The sequence below is a fragment of the Hyla sarda genome, chromosome 3, assembly GCF_029499605.1.
Source record: "Hyla sarda isolate aHylSar1 chromosome 3, aHylSar1.hap1, whole genome shotgun sequence".
Taxonomy (NCBI): Eukaryota; Metazoa; Chordata; class Amphibia; order Anura; family Hylidae; genus Hyla; species Hyla sarda.
Window position 1 is genome coordinate 179,329,869 of NC_079191.1, and position 23,851 is coordinate 179,353,719.

Below are 23,851 nucleotides of genomic sequence, written 5' to 3' on the forward strand. Positions count from 1 at the left end.
GTTGTGTGCACATTGAGGCAAAATCCCATTGAATGTAATAGCATTCTGCTTTCCGAGTTACATTTTTCGGGAGATTCTGCTCGGAAATTCCACTGTGTGAACATGGCCTTAGAGTGGTTCAGTAGAGGACCACAGCAACCCAAATGGGTTATCCAAAATGAAAGAAGCAGAAATTATTTCTTCAAAGAACAACACCACGCCTGTTCTTAGGTTGTGTGTGGCATTGCAGCTCAGTTCCATTGAAGTGAATGGACCAAAGTTGTACTACCACATCAACATGAGGACAGGTGTAGTGCTGTTTTTTTTAAAGTAATTATCACAGTTTTTCTATATCTAAAGATACATCATAGTGAGCGCTAAGGCGCGTAGCGCCGACCTAGAGGTCGACGGTGACGCCCCGTCTCCTCTCTGTCCCCTCCCCGTCCCCATACAGTTCTATGGGGGAGTCGGGGAGGAACGAACGCTGCCTCCCCCATAGAGATGCATGGAGGAGGCGTGACGGCCGCAACGTCATGCTGAGGCAGGCACGCCCCCTGCACGGGAGAGCCACGGCACAGCCGCGGCCCCGTACAGGAGATTGTGGGGGGTCCCAGCGGTCGGACCCCCCGCAATCAAACACTTATCCCCTATCTTGTAGATAGGGGATAAGTGTATATTAAGCTGCAGTTGTCCTTTAAATGGGCACTGTCACCAAACTTGTTTTTGATATGTTGTAGTACTTAAACATAAATGAGCTGCAGACCTGTGGTTTTCAATCAGGGTGCCTCCAGCTGTTGCATTACTTGCAGATTGCTCTCTCCACCCATTGAAGCAGACAGGCTCCCTGTCATCAGCTGACTAGTGAGTCAGGTCTCGACCGCATTGCAAGCTGGGAAAAATCCGAGACAGCTGTCATTTTGTATGCTGTTAAAAATAAATATTGGGGTGAAAATCACATAAGAATTGTGAGAAAACCGTCACACACAGGTAAAGACACTATATTCTGAACTACACTTACTTTACAGCCCCTGTAGCATAGTCAAACAAAAAAATTCCTGGAATACCCCTTTGATAACCGTGTGGACAAAATGCTGACCCAGTAGGAAACGGAAATATAATACATGAAACACTAGACTAGAGCCGGATGAGTCTGAATAGACTCCAGAATACCGAACAAGAATATAACATACAGAACACAGAGTACAAGTTAGACTCAGTGTGAACACAGACAGAGAAGAACGAACAAACATAATCCTAAAATCGACTAATGTAACACAGACTAAAATACAAGGAGCATGCTATATAACCATGGCTAAAAAGCCAGATAAAATGAGAATATAAATACAAGGTAAATGCTCAAGCAGACTTGAAAGTGTATTGCACAATAACCAGCACCAGAATGCAGGAGAACTCTGGTTAAATAACTCCACACAAATTCTCATTCGTTCAGAGCATTAACTATTCCCTATCCACAGGGCCAGATTAAGACTGCCTGGAAGACGGAGCACTTCATCATGATGGGGCCCCACCCCCGATAGTCCCCCTTCCCTTCCACTGAGACCTGTTGTGGGCCTGTCAAGTAAGGAACAGACTGAGACCAAAAATAGGCCTGGGTATATTAGACTATGTCCCCATTTTTTTTTTTTGGTGGGTGTCACAGGAGTCAGGCCATTGTTAAACTAAAATGGGCTGCATGGTCTAAAATCACTTCATTTCAAGTCACTCTTTCCAGCTGTTGCAAAGCTACAACACCCATTATGTCTGGAGACATACACTTTTCTTCACCAACCCCACCCCCAGTTCCCCGCATTAGGTTGTAGTCCCCCCACATTACGTTGGCAGTGTCCCCCACAGACATACAGCCTCCAGCCATATACAGTGTATGGCTGGAGGCTGTATGTCTGTGTACTACCCCAATTCAGTGCTCCGACCCCCGCCCCTCTGGTCCGGGGTCATGATCTACTGCTATGGCCTAGGGGCCGGGACCAGCAGCAGTAGGTCCCGGGACCGGAGGAGCGGTGGTCGGAGCACTGAAGATGACGTGTAGGTAACTTACCTTGCGTGCATCCTTGCTGCTCTGCTCCTATGGGCGCACGCACGGGACGTCAGTGATGTCCCTGCGTGCGCTACCTCCCGGCGGCCCCTGCGTTTTTAAAGTTATTGCGGAGCCACAGAAAGGTAACCGGGACATCCTTGTGTCCCGAAAAGATCTTTCAGGACACAGGGATGTCCTGCTGAATGTGAGGGGGGGAGGGGGAATTACAGTATTTATCTGCGTATAACACGCACTGGCATATAACACATACCCTCATTTTCACAGGAAAATTTTGGGGGAAAAAAATAAATGTAAAATAAATGACTATAGCTCTGAACTATATGCCCCATCATCCCCCCAACTTTGATTCCCCTTGATCCTCAGTTTGCCCTCCCTCCTTCCTCCCCCTTTTATCAGCCCCTGTGCCATATTTAACCCCCTCCTTCCTCCCCCTTTTATCAGCCCCTGTGCCATATTTACCCCCCCCCCTTTCCCGTGTTTTCCCCTGCTCATCATTCTCCCCCCTGCCCCCTGCTCATCATTCTCCCCCCTGCTCATCATTCCCCCCCTACTCATCATTCCCGCCCCTGCTCATCATTCCCCCCCTGCTCATCATTACCCCCCTGCTAATCATTACCCCCCCTGCTCATCATTCTCCCCCCTGCTCATCATTCTCCCGCTGCTCAACATTCTCCCCCCTGCTCAACATTCTCCTCCCTTGCTCATCATTCCCCCCTTGCTCATCATTCCCCCCTGCTCATTATTACCCCCCTGCTCATTATTACCCCCCTGCTCATCATTACCCCCCCCTGCTCATCATTCCCCCCCTGCTCATCATTACCCCCCCTGCTCATCATTCCCCCCTGCTCATCATTCTCCCCCCTGCTCATCATTCCCCCCTGCTCATCATTCCACCCCCTGCTCATCATTACCCCCCTGCTCATCATTCTCCCCCTGCTCATCATTCCCCCCCCCTGCTCATCATTCCCCCCTGCTCATCATTCCCCCCCCTGCTCATCATTCCACCCCCTGCTCATCATTCTTCCCCCCTGCTCATCATTCCCCTCCCCCTGCTCATCATTCTCCCCCCTGCTCATCATTCTCCCCCTGCTCATCATTCCCCCCCTGCTCATCATTCTCCCCCCTGCTCATCATTCTCCCCCTGCTCATCATTCCCCCCTGCTCATCATTCTCCCCCCTGCTCGTCATTCCCCCCCTGCTCATCATTCCCCTCCCTGCTCATCATTCTCCCCCCCTGCTCATCATTCCCCTCCCTGCTCATCATTCTCCCCCCTGCTCATCATTCCCCTCCCTGCTCATCATTCCCCTCCCTGCTCATCATTCTCCCCCCTGCTCATCATTCTCCCCCCTGCTCATCATTCCCCTCCCTGCTCATCATTACCCCCCCTGCTCATCATTACCCCCACTGCTCATCATTACCCCCCCCCCCGCTCATCATTCCCCCCATGCTCATCACTACCCCCCTCTGCCTCATCATCCTCACCCACTCATAATCCTCCCCTGCTCATTGCTCCCCCCTCCTCCTGCTTTTTTCTATTTTTCATATTTCCTTACCTGGCCGCGCTCTCGGCAGGCTCAGGTGATGCGTCGGGTCTTATGGGCTGTGACCAGTGACGTCTCCTGCGGCTCCTCTGCACGGCGTCAGGGACGTCACTCGTCATTTCCTGCAGCGCTGGGGTGTAATGAAGAAAACTGTGCCCTGCAGGAAATGTTGAGTGATGACCCTGACATCGTGCAGAGTAGCCGCAGGAGACGTCACTCGTCACAAGCCCACAAGACCCGAGCGCGGCCAGGTAAGGAAATATGAAATATAGAAAAGCAGGAGGAGTCCGGGCCCACAGGAACCGCCGCTGGTCACTGTTTTAAAGTGGTCGGGCCGGGCTATCGGGGGGCCCCAATCCGCAACTAAGCAGCCCGAAGGGATGTCCCGAATGTGACTGGGCCCCCTGCGGGCACGGGGCCCGGAGCAGGTGTTCCATGAGCGCCAATGATGACAGTAGAATAGCAAACTGCTCTGAACAAACTAATGTGTGAATACACACCTAAACAGAAAAATACAAAAACAAATAAACTTTCTGACACCAATTGATAAAAAAAATTTTCTTTCCACCGGAGTACCCCTTTAAGGAGTGTTGTGCTGCGATTGGTCAGGCTCCTTTGCACCATATCTTAGGTTTTGTCCAAATTAAGGCAGCACATGCCACCATTTCTACAAAGAGTAATGTGCAATTGTGTGTTTTCCAACCTTTTTCACCACAGGGCACTCCACAGAATTTTTTTTTTTTTTAATTATCTCCAGGCACCTATACCAAAAACTTTTCTACAAAAGCCCCCAAAATGAACAATATCAGTATATCTCTGTTAGCTGTGTAGAATACAGCACTGTGACTCACAGGTTATCTGATCTGAGTGGATTACTTTCCCCCTTTTCTTTTTCTCCATCCCACCCAGACTGGCATGACACATTCTTTCAGTCACAATGAACTTCCTCAGAACCTACCAGTCAAACATCTTAGATTCTTCCAGCACCCTCCTCCCCTCTTTCCCATCTATAGGGCCCCAAACCGTAATAATTCTATTTGGAGTCATGCACAAAAAAAGTGGCGAGGTAATTGGGTGGTGGGGATGGGTAGGCTGGTTGGGAAAAAGTAGTTAGGTCAACCCCTCCATCTGATAGATTGCTCCAGTAGGTAGTTTTCCCTATTAGTTAAGTGCTACTGTGTAGGTAAATTTCTCAGTATGTAGCTTTCCTTAGTAGGCAAGGGTGTGGAAAAAAAAAAAAACTACTTTGTCCAAGGGACTAAAACGGGAACACAATCTACTTGTCCCTCGTGACAATCCACAAAATAATTTCAACCAAAATAGTATGTAAATAAGGTCTTTATTAATAAAAAATAATAATAGGCAATGATCAAGGGACTTAAAACCTAACCTGTCAATAAAATCACCTATGCAAAGAAAGCCCTTATTCTATCACCAGAAGAACGCTAAGGGCACCATGCCAGGAGGGAACTTTGGATCAAGAAAGATCGGGGCAGCTGGAGTATGGGCTGAATTGCGGGGGAATCGAGTTCTAAGACTATCCCACAGCACTAACAGTTGTGATAGGGTTGGGCAGAGGATTGGGGTCTATCCTTCGAGGGGAGTCACTGAAGAAGAGTCAGGGGACACAGTGGGGCTTCAATGGTGACCCACTGAGGGGCAGTGTATGCAATGTAAAGATTGAGTGCAATAGTCTCCTATGGGGACTAAAAAAGATTTAAAAAAAGGTTAATCAATGTGAATGAATCTCTTCCCTACTAACATGTTGACCCCCCCCCCCCCCTTCCCATTTTTTTAAATTAAATATGTAAACAAAAATAAAGATAAATATATGTGGCAACACCGGTTTTCAAACAGGTTTTTTGCTGTCATTTTTTGAAAAACTGCAGTTTTTGAGCCAAAGTCAGTAGTGGCTCTATGAGGAAGGAGAAGTCCTTCCTTTTTATTTCCCATTTCTTGTCAATAAAATTCTTGCTTTGGCACAAAAACTGCAACGGCAGTTTTCTAACAAGATGCCAAAAAAAATACCTGTGTGGAAGCCTTTAATATAACGTTAATTAAATGCACGGTCAATGGCATAAAAGTTAAAAATACCAAAATCCAGAATTGCATATTTTTGGTCCCTTCATATCTCATAAAAACAATAATAAAAAGTGATCAAGTTCCATCAAAACAAAAATAGTACCAATAAAAACTACAGATGACAGCACAATAAATTCATCCTCATACGGCCCTGTGTACGAAAAAATAAAAGAGAGCAATTTTAAGCACGCTAATTTTCGTACAAAAAATTATAATTTTTTAAAAGTAGTAAAACAAAATAAAACCTATATTCATTGGGTATTGTCGTAATCATATGGACCTACAGAATAAACATGAGGTAGATTTATCATACTGTTTAGACCATTTGAGATGGTCTAAATTTGTCTCTCAGAAAGTCCATTTAGTTGAGATTTTTATGTCACTTTTGGTTAAGAGTTTTTCTCTTCCCGGCAAGCATAGTGGTTTATACTAGAGCACAAAATGCAGTGGTCATTAAAGGAGAACTCCAGAATATTAAAATTGTCCCCCATACTGCCGGCAGTAAAAAAAATAAAGATGTACATACTTTCCCCCGCTCCCCAGGGGCCTCCGGTAACCGGCTCCGGTCTCCGCCGTGATCCTCTTCCTGGTTGCCGGTGGTCAGATGAATCATACTGCGTTCAGCCAATCACCAGCCGCAGTGAAGTCCCGACTCGGCCGGCGATAGGCTGAGCGGCAGTGTGACGTTTTCGGCCCCGGCAGCAGGTGCCGGTGTAGTGAAGGATTTTGTGTCCTGAAGCGTTCTCACACTGCCGCTCAGCCTATTGCTGGCCGAGTCGGGACTTCACTGCGGCTGGTGATTGGCTGAGTACAGTATGATTCATCCAACCACCAGCAACCAGGAAGAGGATCGCGGCGGAGACCGGAGCCGGTTACCGGAGGCCCCGGGGGAGCCGGCAGTATGGGCGACAATTTTTATATTCTGGAGTTCTCCTTTAATTTATCAACTGAAAAGTTGCGAAAAAAAGTTGCATTGATGCAAACTAAGCCAAAACCTCAGACCATGTCGACCCAGGCGGTAATAAAATCTAAATAGGTAATGGGAAGTTTGTGTGCCAAATTTATGAAACAGTGTGCGGCTTTTGATAATTTTGTTGCACGCAAGACCAAAACTCTGCAAATTCTGATGTCAAAACTACCGCGGAAAATAGATCAGGATTAAATCACCCCTGTGTAGAAACTGAATCCCCCAATGTACAAAATGGCGGGTTTCTTAAATACAATCTCGCTCCACAAATGATTTTATTTTGTTTCACCATGGATTTGGTGGTAAAACGAGTGATGGCATAACAAAGTACAATTGTTGGCGCAAAATATGAACCATCATATAGATTTGTAAGTTGTATATTGAAAATTTGAAAGCGTGGCTATAAGAAGGCACAAAAAATCCCTTTGTCCTTAAAATGTATACAAAAAAATTCAAATTAATATGTTACTCAGTACCATTTTTATGTCTCTATCACATATATTTATTATAAAAAATACCTACTTTCATTAGCTCAGTGTTATAAATCCTCCCTTGTGGTGGTGAGAGGTGATTGGTGTGTCAGCCTTGTCCATGAGTCATCTCTTGTCCATGACCCATGGACAAGCTGATGCTGCTGCAGGACTCCTTAGTATCCTAGTAGGTATGGGGACCCCTAGTGGTGGGATTTTCTTTATTAAATATTCAAACTTTTTTCAACAACCATATTACAAAAGGTCTTTAATTTTCATTAGTAACACCATATAAAAAGTTTTTGGATCTGACAGTGCCCATTTAAGGGGTTAAAGAGGTTGCACCAGATAGGAAAAACATGGCTTTCTTCTTCCAGAAGCCATGCCACTTTTGTCTAGAGGGTATGCCGGGTATTGAAGCTCAGTTTTATTGAAGTGAATAGGGCAGACCTGCAGTACACCACACAACTTCTGTCAAGTATTGAGCTGTTCTTGGAAGAAAGCCGCAATATCTTTCTAATCATGTACAAATCATTTCCGAGGGCCCAAGCATGTTCTGCAGCTCTCAGTCTGTATATATACAGTATGTGTAAGGCTATGTTCACATCAGAGTTGTTCAAATCTGTTGTCGACACATAATGGAGGTCACCAGGGTTGGCCCAAGACATTGGGCCAACCCAAAACTAAAGCAAATTTAACGTAACGGCCAAATAAAAAAAGCCCATTGACAAGAATGGGATCGGTTACCTTCTTCTTTCATCTATGTGTCTCATTTCTATAATGGAGATGAAAAACGCTGTTGTGAACGCAGCCTAACTTTCCTGCATTGTAGCAGCCGAAGCAAGAGATGAGCTAGGTATGCCGGAGAGCACTACAGCCTGGTCTAACAGACAGGGGATGGAAAATACCGTACATTACAGTCAGACAATGCCGTGCGTTTAAGGAGCACCAATATGGCAGCAATGGAACGCTTCACAGAAGAGTACTAACATGGTGGCAATCACGTGACACAGACCGCTCCACATTCGCACAATGGAACTCCCAAGGGGCAGCGCTCTAGTCTCTGCGTGAGGACGTCTAGTTACGCACCGCATACGCATGCGCAGATTAGCCTGTGTGCTACAATATTGAGACTCATCGGCGGACATGGAGGAACAGAGCCGGAGTCAGCAGACAACCCCGAGCGGGAAAGGCAAGGAGGCCGGCAGCCAGCAGTCAGATCCTGTGAAGGATAAGAAGGAGGACCAGGAGCTGGTGAGATACTGCAGCGAATAAACTGGGTCACGGTATGAAGGAGGCAGCGGCCTAGATCGGGGAGAGCTGAGTCACCCAGGGCCGTGCATTACAGGTTCATGTGAAGGCTCCAGCCTCTGTACAGCGGACGGGTTCATTGGATGTCCGCTTCTCTACACTGTGCGGAGCATGTCTGTGTACGAGTCTGGGCTCACTATGGACTGTATGGGGGGCACACTATTGGACTGTATGGGGGAGGCACGCTATTAGACTGTATGGGGGGGGCATGCTATTGGACTGTATGGGGGGGGCACGCTATTGGACTGTATGGGGGGGGCACGCTATTGGACTGTATGGGGGGGGCACGCTATTGGACTGTATGGGGGGGGGGCACGCTATTGGACTGTATGGGGGGGGGGGCACGCTATTGGACTGTATGGGGGGGGGCACGCTATTGGACTGTATGGGGGGGGGCACGCTATTGGACTGTATGGGGGGGGCACGCTATTGGACTGTATGGGGGGGGCACGCTATTGGACTGTATGGGGGGGGCACGCTATTGGACTGTATGGGGGGGGCACGCTATTGGACTGTATGGGGGGGGCACGCTATTGGACTGTATGGGGGGGGCACGCTATTGGACTGTATGGGGGGGGCACGCTATTGGACTGTATGGGGGGGGCGCACGCTATTGGACTGTATGGGGGGGGCGCACGCTATTGGACTGTATGGGGGGGGCGCACGCTATTGGACTGTATGGGGGGGCGCACGCTATTGGACTGTATGGGGGGGGCGCACGCTATTGGACTGTATGGGGGGGGCGCACGCTATTGGACTGTATGGGGGGGGCGCACGCTATTGGACTGTATGGGGGGGGCGCACGCTATTGGACTGTATGGGGGGGGCGCACGCTATTGGACTGTATGGGGGGGGCGCACGCTATTGGACTGTATGGGGGGGGGGGGCACGCTATTGGTCTGTATGCAAAGCACTGATCAGTGTAACCGGCGCTCTGCTGCTCTTGCCTGGAGCAGTAGATGGCCGATCGGAAATTGGAGAGGCAGGTGAGGACCCTCCCGTCGTCCGGTAAGCTGATCGGGACATCGCCATTTTGTCATGATGGTCCTGATCAGCTCCGCTGAGCTGCCAGGATTCTTTTACTTTTGTTTTAGACGCCACAATCAGTCTAAAGGGTTAATTCCGGGCATCGACCTGATCGGCTGTGCCCGGCATTAGCCGTGGGTCCTGGCTGCCCGTAGCAACCGGGACCCACCGGGTTTAACCCTTTCTCTGCTGGTGAGAACGGTTTAAACCCAATAAGCAGGACCAGGGCATACAGGTACGCCCTGAGTCCTAAAGGATTGGGGATGCAGGGTGTATGCATACGCCCTGCATTCCCAAGAGGTTGAAAAGACTGCACTCACTACTTAACATTGTAGCAGAGTGTCATTTCTTCAGTCACATGAGAAAATAAAATAAAAATTTAACAAATGTGAGGTGTGAACTCACTTATGTCAGATACTGTATAAGTACAATTTCCCAGGGCTTGACAAATTTTTTTAAAATGTAGGAGCCAGAATTTTTTTTTTTATACAACCTGCATGATTTCACTGGAAAACTCTTATTACACACTAATATATAACATATAAAGCATGGTTGTGTACCTAGGCATAATTGTCAAGCAGGAATCTAGGAAAGGTGGGTGATAATCCACGGGGAGGATATAAATGGGTTCTTGCCCAAATTGTCTTGACTCCTGAATGGAAAACTGTCTTAGTTATGCAATATTATAGAGGCAGGTTAGCCATTGCTTAGTGACTAGGAAGAATTATTGTGCCTAGGAGTCTAGGAAAGCTGGATGAGAATCCTATATCGGAGCTATGAACAAGTTGTCACCCAACTTTATTCACACTAATATAGAGGGAAGGACGGGAGCCATGGTTGTGCGCCTAGGCAGAATTCTCAAGCCGGAATCTAGGAAAGATGGGTGAGATGTGGAGCAAATGAAGTTGTCTCAGCAGCCTGGGCAGCTGAGCTTAATCACCCTTTCAAGGACATGTAACACTGGGAGTAGGATACAAGGTACCAGCCTACGCCTACACATAGCTGCATGGCCTACACCAACGTTAACCCCTTAAATGGGCACTGTCAGATATAAAAACTTTTAATATGTTGTACATCTTGGCAGAACAATAGTTTTTCTCAGTATACTTCTTTAAAAAACTCACATTTTATTAAAGGGAAATGCCTCTGAAAATACCACCACTCGGGGTCCCCATACCTCCTGGGACACTGAGTCCCGCAGCAGCAGGAGCGTGTCCAAGGGTCATGGACACAAGATGGCTGATTGACAAGGCTGCAGGAGGAACACAGCTTGCTGCAACACTGCTGTAACACAGAGCTTTACTGAACATGTGCCTCCAGCTGTTGCAAAACTACAACTCCAAGCCTGCCTGGACAGTCAAAGGATGTCTGGGAATGCTGGGAGTTGTAGTTTTGCAAAAGCTGAAGGCTCACAGCTGAAGGCTACACTGCTGCAAAAAAAGTTATCCAGACACTGTACCTCCAACGATTCCAAAACTACAAGTCCCAGAATTACAGGACTGCCAAAGGATGATACACATGAATGACATAGGAAGATGTAAGTTATACACTCACCATATTGTCTTTGGTAGTAGAGTAAAGGCAGTCTCCAATAATCATTGTGTGTGTACAGCATAAAACCAGAAAGGGAAGGGTTACAGAGCAGGGCTGCCAGGCTCCTCCAAGAGCAGTGAGCCTTTTGGCTAAGATCAAGTGTAGTATCTGTTCATCAGGCAGTCCACTGGTAGGCTACATGGAGGAACAGGTGTATTGGGGCGTTCCGGGGCTGGTGCCACGTAACCAGCTCAACGGCTGCCCTGATGTGACCTGTGTCCTCCGGGTCTCACTATGAGGCTGGGAGGGTCTAGAGCCGAGGTACTGTGCTGAAACTCACTGCACCATATACTCTTCACCTTTGGCATCCCGGCCTTCTTGCTAGGATCAGGGAAAATGTTATAGATCCGGCTGGATGACCGGGCAGTAACTCACTGCATCATCCGCTTATTTATTTCCTTTTTTTGTTTGTCACTGTGCAACTTTTACGTGTTTGTTTTTGTACACAAAATTTGTCAGGCAGCGGTAGTCCCTCCTGGCGGTCTAGGGGAGGTGTGTGGCCATCAGGTTCCTCACCTCCCTGCAACCCCTGGGCGTATTGGCTTTGGCTGAGATGCCACCAGTATGTGGCTACTTGGCTAATACCTTGGTCAACGCCTAGGTTGAAGCCAGGGGCATTTGTGGTCCCTTAGTAGCTTAGGCGAAAAGGGACATCGAACCAGGATCCTTGCAGGTGCCTTTTGGCCAGGAGGTGAAGGGTAGGTTTGTTGGGGGCCTCTCTCCTGTTGGAGAAGGGCATCCTTTGTGCCCGTTTTTTATTTTTTTTTTTAGTGTGACACATTTGCACTTTTCCTTGCACTTTGGGTGATAGAGAGCACGTTCTTCGGTTCATAAAAAGAAAAATAAGGAGCCTCTTTATCAGCAGAGACGTATGACTATGCTTTTTGTTTCCACAGTCTGAAGAAGACAAACAACTGCAAGATGAACTTGAAATGCTCGTGGAGAGACTGGGGGTCAGTATCCTGCTGTAATTCCATGTATTTAATGGGGAACACACAATCCTTTTGGTGTCAGTTTGGGACACATTTCATTTATTTATATATAATGGCGGCCTTCATCATTACCTTTTTGTATATGTGGAGTTACCATTTGCAGTATCATGACATGGTTTATTTATCCCTCCCCCCACCTTCCTCATTTTAGGAGAAGGACAGCTCCCTCTACAAACCAGCTCTGGAGGAACTCCGTAGACAGATTCGCTCTTCCACCACCTCTATGACTTCTGTTCCCAAACCACTGAAGTTCTTGAGACCACACTATGGTAAACTTAAGGAGATATATGAGAATATGGAATCTGGAGAAAATAAGGTGAGTGTTAGTTCACTTGTTGTTAAAACTAGGGATCGACCGATTATCGGCCGATAATCACGATTTTGGGCATTATAGGTATCGGCAATTACCTTGCCGATAATGCCCCGCCGCACCACGAAAGCCCCCCGCACCCCCCACCGTAGTGCTGGGCGGTATACCGGTATGAACCAGATACCGTTTGTTTTTTTTTCTCCCACGCTATGGATTTTTGCCCATACCGCTATACCGGTCGGGCCCCTCCCCCACCCTCCGAGTCAATAAAAAAAAAATTAAACTTGCCCGTAATGGGGGTGGTCCGGGCCATCCATCCTTCCTGTAGTGTCCGGCGGCATTCCGGGTGGAGGGTGAACAGGTCCGGGCTGTCCTTCTCCGGGGGTCCTCTTCTCCACTCCGGGCAGGCTCCGGCCTAGTACGCTGCATAGACGGCGCTAAGCTGTGACGTCAGGTGCGTTGCTGCGCAGTGGCGTCTATGCAGCGTTACTAGGCTGGAGCCTGCCCGGGGTGGAGAAGAGGACCCCCGGAGAAGGACAGCCCGGACCGGTTCACCCTCCACCCGGAATGCCGCCGGACACTACAGGAAGGATGGATGGCCCGGACCACCCTCCCCGGACGGTCCCTGCAGCAACTGGGAAGGTGAGTCAGGGTTCTGGGATGGACAGGGGTCTGTATAATATACTATACCTACAGTAGGCCCTCCAGCTGTTGCAAAACTACAAATCCCAGCATGCCCGGACAGCCAACGGCTGTCCGGGCATGCTGGGAGTAGTAGTTTTGCAACAGCTAGAGGCACCCGGCGGGGGGGAGCAGTGTCGGTGATAGGTCTCAGGACCCCCGGACAGGCAGGGGGAGAGAAGCGGGTGGCGGCGGCGGCAGCAGCCTATGGCACCGCAAAAGCCACTGCAGTGCATTGATTTAAAGCGCCTGCTTTAAATCAATGATCTGCAGTGGTGTCGCAGGGGGATAAATAGCCAATAATTTATACCGGAATATCGGTATAAGTTATCGGCCCTAACCTCCACAGATTATTGGTATCGGCCCTAAAAAAAAAAAAACTATCGGTCGATCCCTAGTTAAAACTGGCTGAGGGAGTTATAGGGGTGTAAAAAGTCTGGACTTCTAGAGATAATCACATCTGACAATGCTGTTGATGCTACCAGGCTTGTCAAAGGCAGCCTGAGGATGATTGTGTCATGCCTCATAATGTAAGCCAATGGTGTCAAATGTGACATATTTGGACAAAGGCCAGTGCAGTGAGAGAATACAAACCTACTGCTAGCCTCTGGAGCCGTAAAGAAATGGGTTAGGTGACTGCAGCCCTGGAAGAACCTTTGTGCTTTATTTTTTTTTCCTGTTCCCTTTGATTTTCTTTTATTTCTAGGGGAAACTGAAGAGCTTTCACAACTACAGAGGAAATATAGTATAATATAGTGGCTCTCTGTCTTGTCTCGTAGTGGCTCCCCAGCAGGAACAGGGTTTGTCTTTGAGACAAAATTACAGATCTTTTGGGTGGGATGAAGTTTTCTGCATGTCCATATGTGTGACTTATATAATGGTGAAAGAGATCATGTATAAACCTTCATAATATAAATGTAATGTGATTCTTACAGTATATAGTGTAGAATTTTGGGTGAAGTCTGATGAAATGTCCTCTCACTTAAGAATCCACTAAAGCTATATTACTCCTATTAGTGTTCTGCCTCGGACACTTGCCACAGGTGCTATGTCCCTAGGGCAGATTTTTGCAATCTTATGTTGACATGCCCATATATTGCGTCCTTTTGGGCTGTGTACTGTAACTGCTCTCCACTATTAACTTTTCTCCACCTACGGAACCACTAATCTGTCTATTTGGTACCTTGGATGAGGAGATCTGGCCCCACCATACTCGTGTTCTCCACCAGGAGACGCTGTACATGGCTAGGAAAACTATGGCACTCCGGTGGAAGGACCTGAGGCCCCTGACTCTTACTAGGTGGAAAAAGTTATGGTACCCTTTTCTCATCTTGTATATAATCACAGGAAATGTCCTGCTAAATTTGATCGGGTATGGGGCCCCTGGTGTTCCTCTCCCCTGACCCGCTGTTTATATAATACATCGGGTGGGTCCTCTCTGCCACTTTCGTGAAGCTACCTCACTTTTACCTGTTTCTAGACATCGATTGATCTGCAGAGGTGTGGTGTCCATTACTTACCTATGAGCTGTGCGTTTTATGTGCTTTAATGATGATGGAATATGTTCGCTGGTTTGATGTTTTTTTTTTTTTTTTCTGTCATCCTAGCATGTCTTTGGTTGTATGGTTTACTCTGTTTTTTGACATGTACCAATTCATGAGGCCTTACCCATGAGGACTTGTGTGTTTTTTGACTTCCCTGTCATGTAAGCTTTCTTAATCATTGTATTTTTTACACACGTCTATCCTTCTCTATAAGCTGTACTCTTAAAGGGTTTTGTATTCTTCAATAAAACTAATTTAAAAAGTCTGTTGAAATGTAATTATGAATATTCTCTTTCCTTAGCGATTTGCTGCTGATATAATTTCGGTTCTTGCTATGACTATGAGTGGTGAGAGAGAATGTCTTAAGTACAGACTCCAAGGTTCACAGGAAGAACTAGCATCATGGGGGCATGAGTATGTAAGGTAAGGTAGAAAACAGTCTGGGTTTAAGCATGCCTTTACAGCCTTGGGGCACATTCACACTGTATTTTGTATCCTTATAATTTTGCATTTAAACAGTACTGGTCAGGTCCCTGGTGCCCCATACACAAACGCCTGACAGGGGAGAAGAATGATGTTCTGAGACGTGAAACCAGGCTGTCAATCAAGAGTAAATGGAGACAAGTGCTCTCCTCACCTGTCGGGTCCTGGGGCCAGTATGTGGAGCTGACCGTTTCTGTTTAAATGCATTCATTGACCAAAAAGAACAAATGATTCACACTGTATGGTAGATGCACACCCATCCATACTATTCAAATATTTTGTTTAAATGCCACAGTTTTTGACCCGCCTTAGCTAGTGATTGGCTGAGCAGGTGGTCCCTGCATGGTCGCCACGTCACAGGATGCTGGAAGAAGCCAAGAGAATTGAGGATCGGAAGCTGGTGGTACTGCTGCAGCTGGAGAGCAGGGCTTTACTTTATATCTTTTCAGCCCCTGGAACTCTTTCTGAAATTAACTTTGTCCCTGGACAGCCCTTTTGTTAACAATTTTCTACTATTTTGTTCTATGCATCTACATTGTAACTGTTGGCAAACAAACTGTAGCATGATCCTGCTGTTTTTTTTTTTTACGTTCTGTTTGTCCTCTACTTATGGCTAACCTACCAAAAGTATGTTTGCACAAAGTAGGGGAAATGTAAGTGTAGATGAGACTGTAAGGCTAGGAGGCACTTAATCTGCATGAGAGCTGTAGAAACTAAACAAATAGTAAAATGCAAAGTAGCCTAATTTTCCCTTTTGGATTTATTGGGAAAATAAAGAATAATTATAAATATGGACACACTCTTTACAATGTATGTCTAACAAATAAAGTTTAGCTAGAAGGAATCGGGTTGTTTTGGTGTAAAAATGAAAAAAAAAAATTGTGGTAACTTTGGTTCTTACTTTCTTCCTGTTAGGCACTTGGCTGGGGAGGTTGCCAAAGAATGGCAAGAAGTGGAGGAATCAGATAAATCCCAGAGGGATACTCTGCTGACATTGGTGAAGGAGATCATCCCATACAATATGGCTCACAATGCCGAACATGAAGCCTGTGATCTGCTCATGGAAATTGAGAAAATGGACATGTTGGAAAAGTACATTGATGATAACGCATATGCTAAAGTTTGCCTCTATCTCACTAGGTGAGTCTTGTGTGCATATCACGTTTACCAGTGCTTTAAAGAGTACCTGTCACCAAACTAAACTTTTAATATATTGTTCCATATGTAATTCATAAGACACTTTGCTATTTACTTGCTGTTAAAATTCTCTACCTTTTTGTTTTTAATGTGATTGAAAAAAACAGCCACTAGGTGGCTCTGTTCCCTGCAGCAAGTCAGCTAGTTTGGTCTCCTCCTGGCCTGGCAGGAGACCAAACTCAGGAAGTGCGTGCGGGGCATGGCGCAGGCTTCAGTGATGTTGTGCCTGCTGTGGAACACCCACTTTCTCCTGCCTGGAGCAAGGGGAAAGGTATGATACTGAGCTTTTTAAAGCTCGTAAAAAAAAAAAAAATTCTTCTGAGAATGGAAATACCCCATGTGTGGACGTCAAGTGCTCTGCTGTCGCACTACAATGCTCAGAAGAGAAGGAGCGCCATTGAGCTTTTGGAGAGAGAATTTTGTTTGAATAGAAGTTGGGGGCCTTGTGCGTTTACAAAGGCCCCACCCCCCCCCGTGGTGCCAGAACTGTGGACCCCCACGTGACCCCATTTTGAAAACTAAACCCCTCACAGAATTTAATAATGGGTGCTGTGAGTATTTACACCCCACTGCCGTTAGACAGATCTTTGGAACAGTGGGCTGTGCAAATGAAACATTTTCACGGACCACTGTTCCAAAAATCTGTCAGACACCTGTGGGGCGTAAATGCTCACTGTACCCCTTATTACATTATGTGAGGGGTGTAGTTTCCAAAATGGGGTCACATGGGGGGGGTTCCATTGTTCTGGCACTATGGGGGCTTTGAAAACACACGTGGCCTTCAATGCCGGACACATTTTCTCTCCAAAAGCCCAATGGCGCTCCTTCTCTTCTGAGCATTGTATTTCGCCCACAGAGCACTTTACATCCACAAATGTGGTATTTTCTTACTAAGAAGAAATGGGGTTACAAATTTTTGGGGGCTTTTTTCCCTATTTTCCCTTGTGAAAATGAAAATTTTTGGGTAACAGCATTTTAATTGGTTGGGGACAGAGGACGTATGGATAAGCCCTCGCGTCCCGATACTTAAGGATGGAGAGCATACCTGTACGCCCTCCTTATTTCCGATCACCGCAGCTCACTGGGCGATGATCGGAACAGGATGGCCAGGGGGATCCTGGGAACGACCCCCCCCCCCCTTGTCGGCGATCGCCGCAAATCGCTGGTGAATTCACACAGGTGATTTGCGGCGATTCTGGGTCATACGGGTCTCCAGTGACCCAGAAAATAAGGGTGAAGTAAAGGGACAGGAGTTAGGTGGCAGGGATGCCACCCCTCTTATCCCTGCTATTGGTGCGGTGGGGGTTAGAGTTCGGTTTCCCCCGCTCTGCTAACGCACTGTAGTCCGGAAAGAGCAGGGGAACAGTCTGTGACCGGTGCCGGAGGTCACTTACCATCGGCGGCGGCGATCGGCGGTGGCAGCTGGCGGCGATGAGTTGCCTATCACCATCTGGAGGGCTACAGTTTGAGACCACTATACAGTGGTCTCTAAACTGTAGCCCTCCAGATGTTGCAAAACTACATCTCCCAGCATGCACACACAGCAGTTTGTTGTCTGGGCATGCTAGGATTTGTAGTTTTGCAACATCTGGAGGGCCACAGTTTGGAGATCACTGTGCAGTGGTCTTTAAACTGTGGCCCTTCAGATCTTGCAAAACTACAACTCCCAGCATGCCCAAGCAGGAAACAGATGTCACAGCATGCTGGGAGTTGTAGTTGCATACCTCCAGCTGTTGCATAACTACATCTCCCAGCATGCCCTTCGGCGATCAGTACATGCTGGGAGTTGTAGTTTTGCAACAGCTGGAGGCACACTGGTTGTAAAATACGGAATTAGGTAACAGAACTTAACTGAAGGTTTTCCAATCAGTGTGCCTCCAGCTGTTGCAAAACCACAACTCCCAGCATGTACAGTCTGTCAGTGCATGCTGGGAGTTGTAGTTTTGAACAGCTGGAGGTTTGGCAACCCCCCCCCCCCCCCATGTGAATGTACAGAGTACATTCACACGGGCGGGTTTACCGTGAGTTTCCTGCCTCAAGTTTTAGCTGCGGCAAACTTTCCTCCACAGCGCAAACTCCTAGCGGGAAACTCGCCGTAACACCCCCGCCAGTGTGTACTCTAAAAACACTACTCTACCACAAAATAAAGGGTAAAACAATACATATATACAGTCCCTTACGTTGTCCCTACACCCCCCAAATAAAAATGAAAACTTATCGTACGGCAGGGTTTCCAAAATGGAGCCTCCAGCTGTTGCAAAACAACAACTCCCAGCATTTCCGGACAGCCACTGACTGTCCAGGCATGCTGGGAGTTTAGCAACAGCTGGAGGCACCCTGTTTGGGAATCACTGATGTAGAATACTCCTATGCAATACCTAATTTAGTCCTCAAATTCACATGGTGCTCTCTCACTTCGGAGCCCTGTCGTATTTCAAGGAAACAGTTTAGGACCACATATGGGGTATTTCCGTACTCGGGAGCAATTGCATTACAAGTTTTGGGGGGCTTTTTCTCCTTTTACCCCTTATGAAAAGGAAAAGTTGGGCTCTACACCAGCCTTTAAAAAATAAATTTCTACACTAACATGCTGTTGTTGCCCCATACTTTTTATTTTCACAAGAGGTAAAAGGAAAAAAGACCCCCAAAATTTGTAACTCAATTTCTCTTGAGTGTCGGAAATACCCCATATGTGGGCGTAAAATGCTCTACGGATGCACAACAGAGCTCAGGAGTGAGAGCGCACTATGTACATTTGTGGCCTAAATTGGTGATTTGCACAGGGGTGGCCGATTTTACAGCGGTAAAATAAATACCCACGTGTGACCCCCCCCCCCCCTCATGGAACGTAACAAGGGGTATAGTGAGCCTTAACACCTCACAGGTGTTTGACGAATTTTCGTTAAAGTTCTCAGAAGAGAAGGAGCGCTATTGGGATTTTGAAGAGAAAGTTTGTCCGGAATTGAAGGCCACGTGTGTTTACAAAGCCCCCATGTGACCCCATTTTGGAAACTACACCCATAACGGAATATAATAAGTGGTGCATTGAGCATTTACACCCCACAGGTGTCTGACAGATTTTATTAGCAGTGGTCCGTGAAAATTAAGAATGTAATTTTTCATTTGCTCAGCCCACTGTTCCAAAGATCAGTCAAACGCCAGTGGGGTGTAAATGCTCACTGCGCCCCTTATTAAATTCTGTGAGGGGTGTAGATTCCAAAATGGGGTCACATGTGGAGCGTCCACTGTTCTGTCACCACGGGGGGGCTTTGTAAATGCACATGGCCCCTGACTTCCATTCCAAACAAATTCACTCTCCAAATGCTCAATGGTGCCTGCACAGCACTTGACGTCCACACATGGGGTATTTCCATACTCAGAAGGAATGGGGTTACAAATTTTGGGGGGAATTTTCTCACATTACCATTTGTAAAAATGGCAAATTACGGGGGGGGGGGGGGGGGGAATGCACTTAAGTGAAAAAAATAATTTTTTCATTTGCCCATCAGACTTTAACGAAAAGTTGTGAAACACCTGTGGGGTGTTAAGGCTCACTGTACCCCTTGTTACGTTCCTTGAGGGGTGTAGTTTCCAAATTAGTATGCCTTGTGTTTTTTTTTCTTCTTGCACCATAGGGGCTTCCTAAATGCGACATGCCCCCCAAAAACCATTTCAGCAAAATTTGCTTTCCAAAAACCAAATGTGACTTCTTCTCTTCTGAGCATTGTAGTTCCCCTGCAGAGCATTTTATGTCCTAACATGGGGTATTTCCATACTCGGAAGAGATGGAGTTACGTATTTTGGGGGGGCATTTTCTCCTATTACCCCTTGTAAAAATTCAAAAACTGGGTCTACAAGAACATGCGAGTGTAAAAAAATGAAGATTTTGAATTTTCTCCTTCACTTTGCTGCTATTCCTGTGAAACACCTAAAGGGTTAACAAACTTACTGAATGTCATTTTAGATACTTTGAGGGGTGCAGTTTTTATAATTGGGTCATTTGTGGGATATTTCTAATATGAAGGCCCTTCAAATCCACTTCAAAACTGAACTGGTCCCTGAAAAATTCTGTTTTAGAAAATGTTGTGAAAAATAAGAAAATTGCTGCTGAACTTTGAAGCCCTCTGGTGTCTTCCAAAAGTAAAAACATATTAACTTTATGATGGAAACATAAAGTAGACATATTGTATATGTGAATCAATATATAATTTATTTGGAATGTCTATTTTCCTTAAAGCAGAGAGCTTCAAAGTTAGAAAAATGCAAAATAAAAATTCCATCAAATTTTGGAATTTTTCACCAAGAAATGATGCAAGTATCGATAAAAATGTACCCCTAATATAAATTATAATGTAACGAAAAAACAATCTCTAAATCAAATTTATAAGAAAAAGCATCAGTTATTAATGCATAACGTGATTAGAGGTCAGATTTGAAAATAATGCTCCCGTCCTTGGGGGTCATAATGGGCCCCGTCCCCAAGGGGTTAAAAAAAAAAATTTTCATTTTCCCATCCAAATTTAACGAAGATTTGTCAAACACCTGTGGGGTGTTCAGGCTCACTATACCCCTTGTTACTTTCCGTGAGGGGAGGTTATTTATTTTTTTGCGTTAATGTCAGAACCGCTGTGAAATCGGCCACCCCTTTGCAAATCACCAATTTAGGCCTCAAATGTACATGGCGCTCTCACTCCTGAGCCTTGTTGTGCGTCCACAGAGCATTTTACGTCCACATATGGGGTATTTCGGTATTCAGGAGAAATTGTTACAAATTTTGGGGGTCTTTTTTTCCTTTTACCTCTTGTGAAAATAAAAAGTGTGGGGCAACACCAGCATGTTAGTGTAAATTTTTTTACACTAACAGGCTGTTGTAGACCACAACTTTTCCTTTTCATAAGGGAAAAAGACCCCCCCCCCCCCCCCCCCCAAAATTTGTAACACAATTGCTCCTGAGTACAGAAATACTGCATATGTGGCCCTAAACTGTTTCCTTGAAATACGTCAGGGCTCCGAAGTGAGAGAGCGCCATACGCATTTGAGGACTAAATTAGGGGTTACATAGGGGCAGTCTATGCCAGTGATTCCCAAACAGGGGGCCTCCAGCTGTTGCTAAACTCCCGGCATTCCTGGACAGTCAGTGGCTGTCCGGAAATGCTGGGAGGAGTTGTTTTGCAACAGCTGGAGGCTCCATTTTGGAAACACTGCCGGACTATACGTTTTTCAATTTTAATTGAGGGGGGGGGGGGGGGACAGTGTAAGGGGGTGTAAATGTAGTGTTTACCCTTTATTATGGGGTAATGTAGTGGTTTTTAGGGTACATTCACACCGGCTGGTTTACGGTGAGTTTCCCACTAGGAGTTTTACACTTTTGCAACAGCTGGAGGCACACTGGCTTGAAAACCTTCAGTTAGGTTCTTTTACCCAACTCAGTATTTTCCAACCAGTGTGTCTCCAGCTGTTGCTAAACTACAACTCCCAGCATGTACTGATCACCAAAGGGCATGCTTGGAAATGTGGTTATACAACAGCTGGAGGTACGCAACTAAATCTCCCAGCATGGGGAGACAGACGTTTTCTGTTCGTGCATTCTGGGAGTTGTAGTTTTAGAACATTTAGAGGGCCACGGTTTAGAGACCACTGCACAGTGATCTCTAAACTGTAGCCCTCCAGCTGTTACAAAACTACAACTGCAAACTACTAAAACTGCTAACATCTGTCTGGGCATGCTGGGAGTTGTAGTTTTGCAACATCTGGAGGGCTACAGTTTAGAGACCACTGTATAGTGGTCTCCAAACTGTAGCCCTCCAGATGTTGCTAGGCAACTCGCCGGCTTCCGTAGTCAGAAGGATCGCCGCACGTAATCACCGCACCAGGGAGGGGATTGCCTCCGCCGATTGGCGCAGGTAAGGGACCTCCACCAGTCACACTACAGTTCCCCCGTTCTGACCTGACTACCGTGGGTGGGCAGAATTGGTAACAGAACTTTAAACCCTCCCGCCGACCCCATCTGCTATTGGTCGATCGCTTCTGACTAATCAATAGCAGGGATAGGAGGGGTGGCATTCCTGCCACCTTACTGTTATCCCTTTAGGGGGATCCCTCTTATTTTCCGGGTCACCGGAGACCCGTATGACCCGGAATCGCTACAGATCGCTGGTCTGAATTCACATGCAGACATTGGGGGGGGGATGTTCCGGGATGCCTGCTGAATGATTTCAGCATGTATCCCGGTCCGGTCACCGACCGGCTAGCGGTGGCGGTGGGGACCGGAATTCCCACGGGTGTACAGGTACGCCCTACGTCCTTAAAGACTCAGGATGCAGGGTGTATGCATATGCCCTGCATCGTGAAGAAGTTAAAAATAAATAAATAAATGGGACGGACAAAAAAAAAAACTGTTCACAAATGTTCAAGTCATTTTCTAGCAATGCCAGCAGTGGCTGTTATTTCTCAGTCTTCGTGTTTGTTCAGATTTAGAATAAATAGGCTTATGGTGCAAACAGTGCCAAACTACACCAAGGGCCGTGTATCATGTCCAATTTGGTTTTTATGGTACATAAATTAAAAGAACCTGTCATCATATTTATTTTTATTTAATTGTTATTTATTTTTTTATTTTTTTTACTGCTCTTTTGCACTTGTGGAAGGCTGAATATTATCGGGCACAGCACCACTGCTTCCTTGCACAGTCTGGCTGCTCAAGTGTTGCATTAAAAAGTCCCTGGCATGTGGGTTGGAACAGATAAGTTAATTTAGGTCCAGGGATGTGGAAATCCTATCGCCTGACAGGACATATAGTTCCGGGCGCCAGGCAGGTGAATTTTTCATAGATCTAGCCCTGTAACGGGCAAGCAGGGCTCCTCCCCCTGATACTCGGAGGCCCCGGCTGATTTCAGTAGTTGACAGCGGTGTGTCTAAAGGGATCTTTTAACCATCCCTGGTGGTCTAGCGGGGTGGATTGCAGCGCGATCGCGGGGGGGAGGGGGGGGGGGGGAGACAATCCCCTGTGGAGGTAGCCAGAGGGCTTACCTCTGCATTCATGGCTGCCCCCATAGATCTGCATTTGATTGAACCCAAATGAACACAGATCAATGGAGTTCAATAGAACTGCATTGATCTGTATGAGGAATCTAAATGATTCCTCCTAAAAGTGTATTTAAAAAAATAATAATTTTATTAAAAGTTTAAAAACGCCCATTAACCCCTTCCATGTTAAAAGTTGATATGTTTATTATTATGTTTACATATTTTTATATTTGATATTGGTGTGTGCGTAATTGATCGAACTATTAAAAAAATTCAAATTTTATATCCCGTACGGTAAATTACGTTAATGTAAAAAAAAAAAACACAGAATTAAGTTTTTTTTTTTTTTTTTTTGTTTATAACCTCATATCCCAGAAAAAATGAAGTGTTCAAAAAGTCCAATCAATACCAAAATGGTACCGATACAAACAGCATATTACGGCCCAAAAAATGTGCCATCATACAGCCCAGTATACGAGAAAAAAAAATATAGGGGTCAGGGATATTTTTTTTTATTAAAAAGTATAATAATTATTAAAACATGACGAAAACTAAACAAATTTGATATTGGTGTAATCAGGCCTACCTAAAG

The 23,851-nt window shown here is 46.2% G+C and overlaps 2 protein-coding genes across 4 annotated transcripts in view; one reads left to right on the plus strand and one right to left on the minus strand.

Annotated features, from left to right (window-relative positions):
• The window catches only part of ECE2 (endothelin converting enzyme 2), a 125,097-nt gene extending 116,993 nt beyond the window's left edge, over positions 1-8,104 (minus strand). Inside the window, exon 1 of one of the 3 annotated variants that reach the window (XM_056565657.1) lies at positions 8,087-8,104. The gene's annotated coding sequence lies outside the window, so the exon portion shown is untranslated. Of the gene's footprint in view, positions 1-7,843; positions 7,949-8,009; positions 8,031-8,086 lie in introns of those variants that run through there. The other 2 variants (XM_056565656.1, XM_056565658.1) reach the window with 2 other exon arrangements.
• Positions 8,105-8,193: 89 nt separating this feature from the next.
• The window catches only part of PSMD2 (proteasome 26S subunit ubiquitin receptor, non-ATPase 2), a 58,120-nt gene continuing 42,462 nt past the window's right edge, over positions 8,194-23,851 (plus strand). The window contains exons 1-5 of the mRNA XM_056565654.1: positions 8,194-8,350; positions 11,923-11,979; positions 12,170-12,334; positions 14,855-14,976; positions 15,952-16,176. Coding sequence (XP_056421629.1) covers positions 8,243-8,350; positions 11,923-11,979; positions 12,170-12,334; positions 14,855-14,976; positions 15,952-16,176 — 677 coding nt within the window. The 5' untranslated portion in view covers positions 8,194-8,242. The remainder of the gene's footprint in view (positions 8,351-11,922; positions 11,980-12,169; positions 12,335-14,854; positions 14,977-15,951; positions 16,177-23,851) is intronic.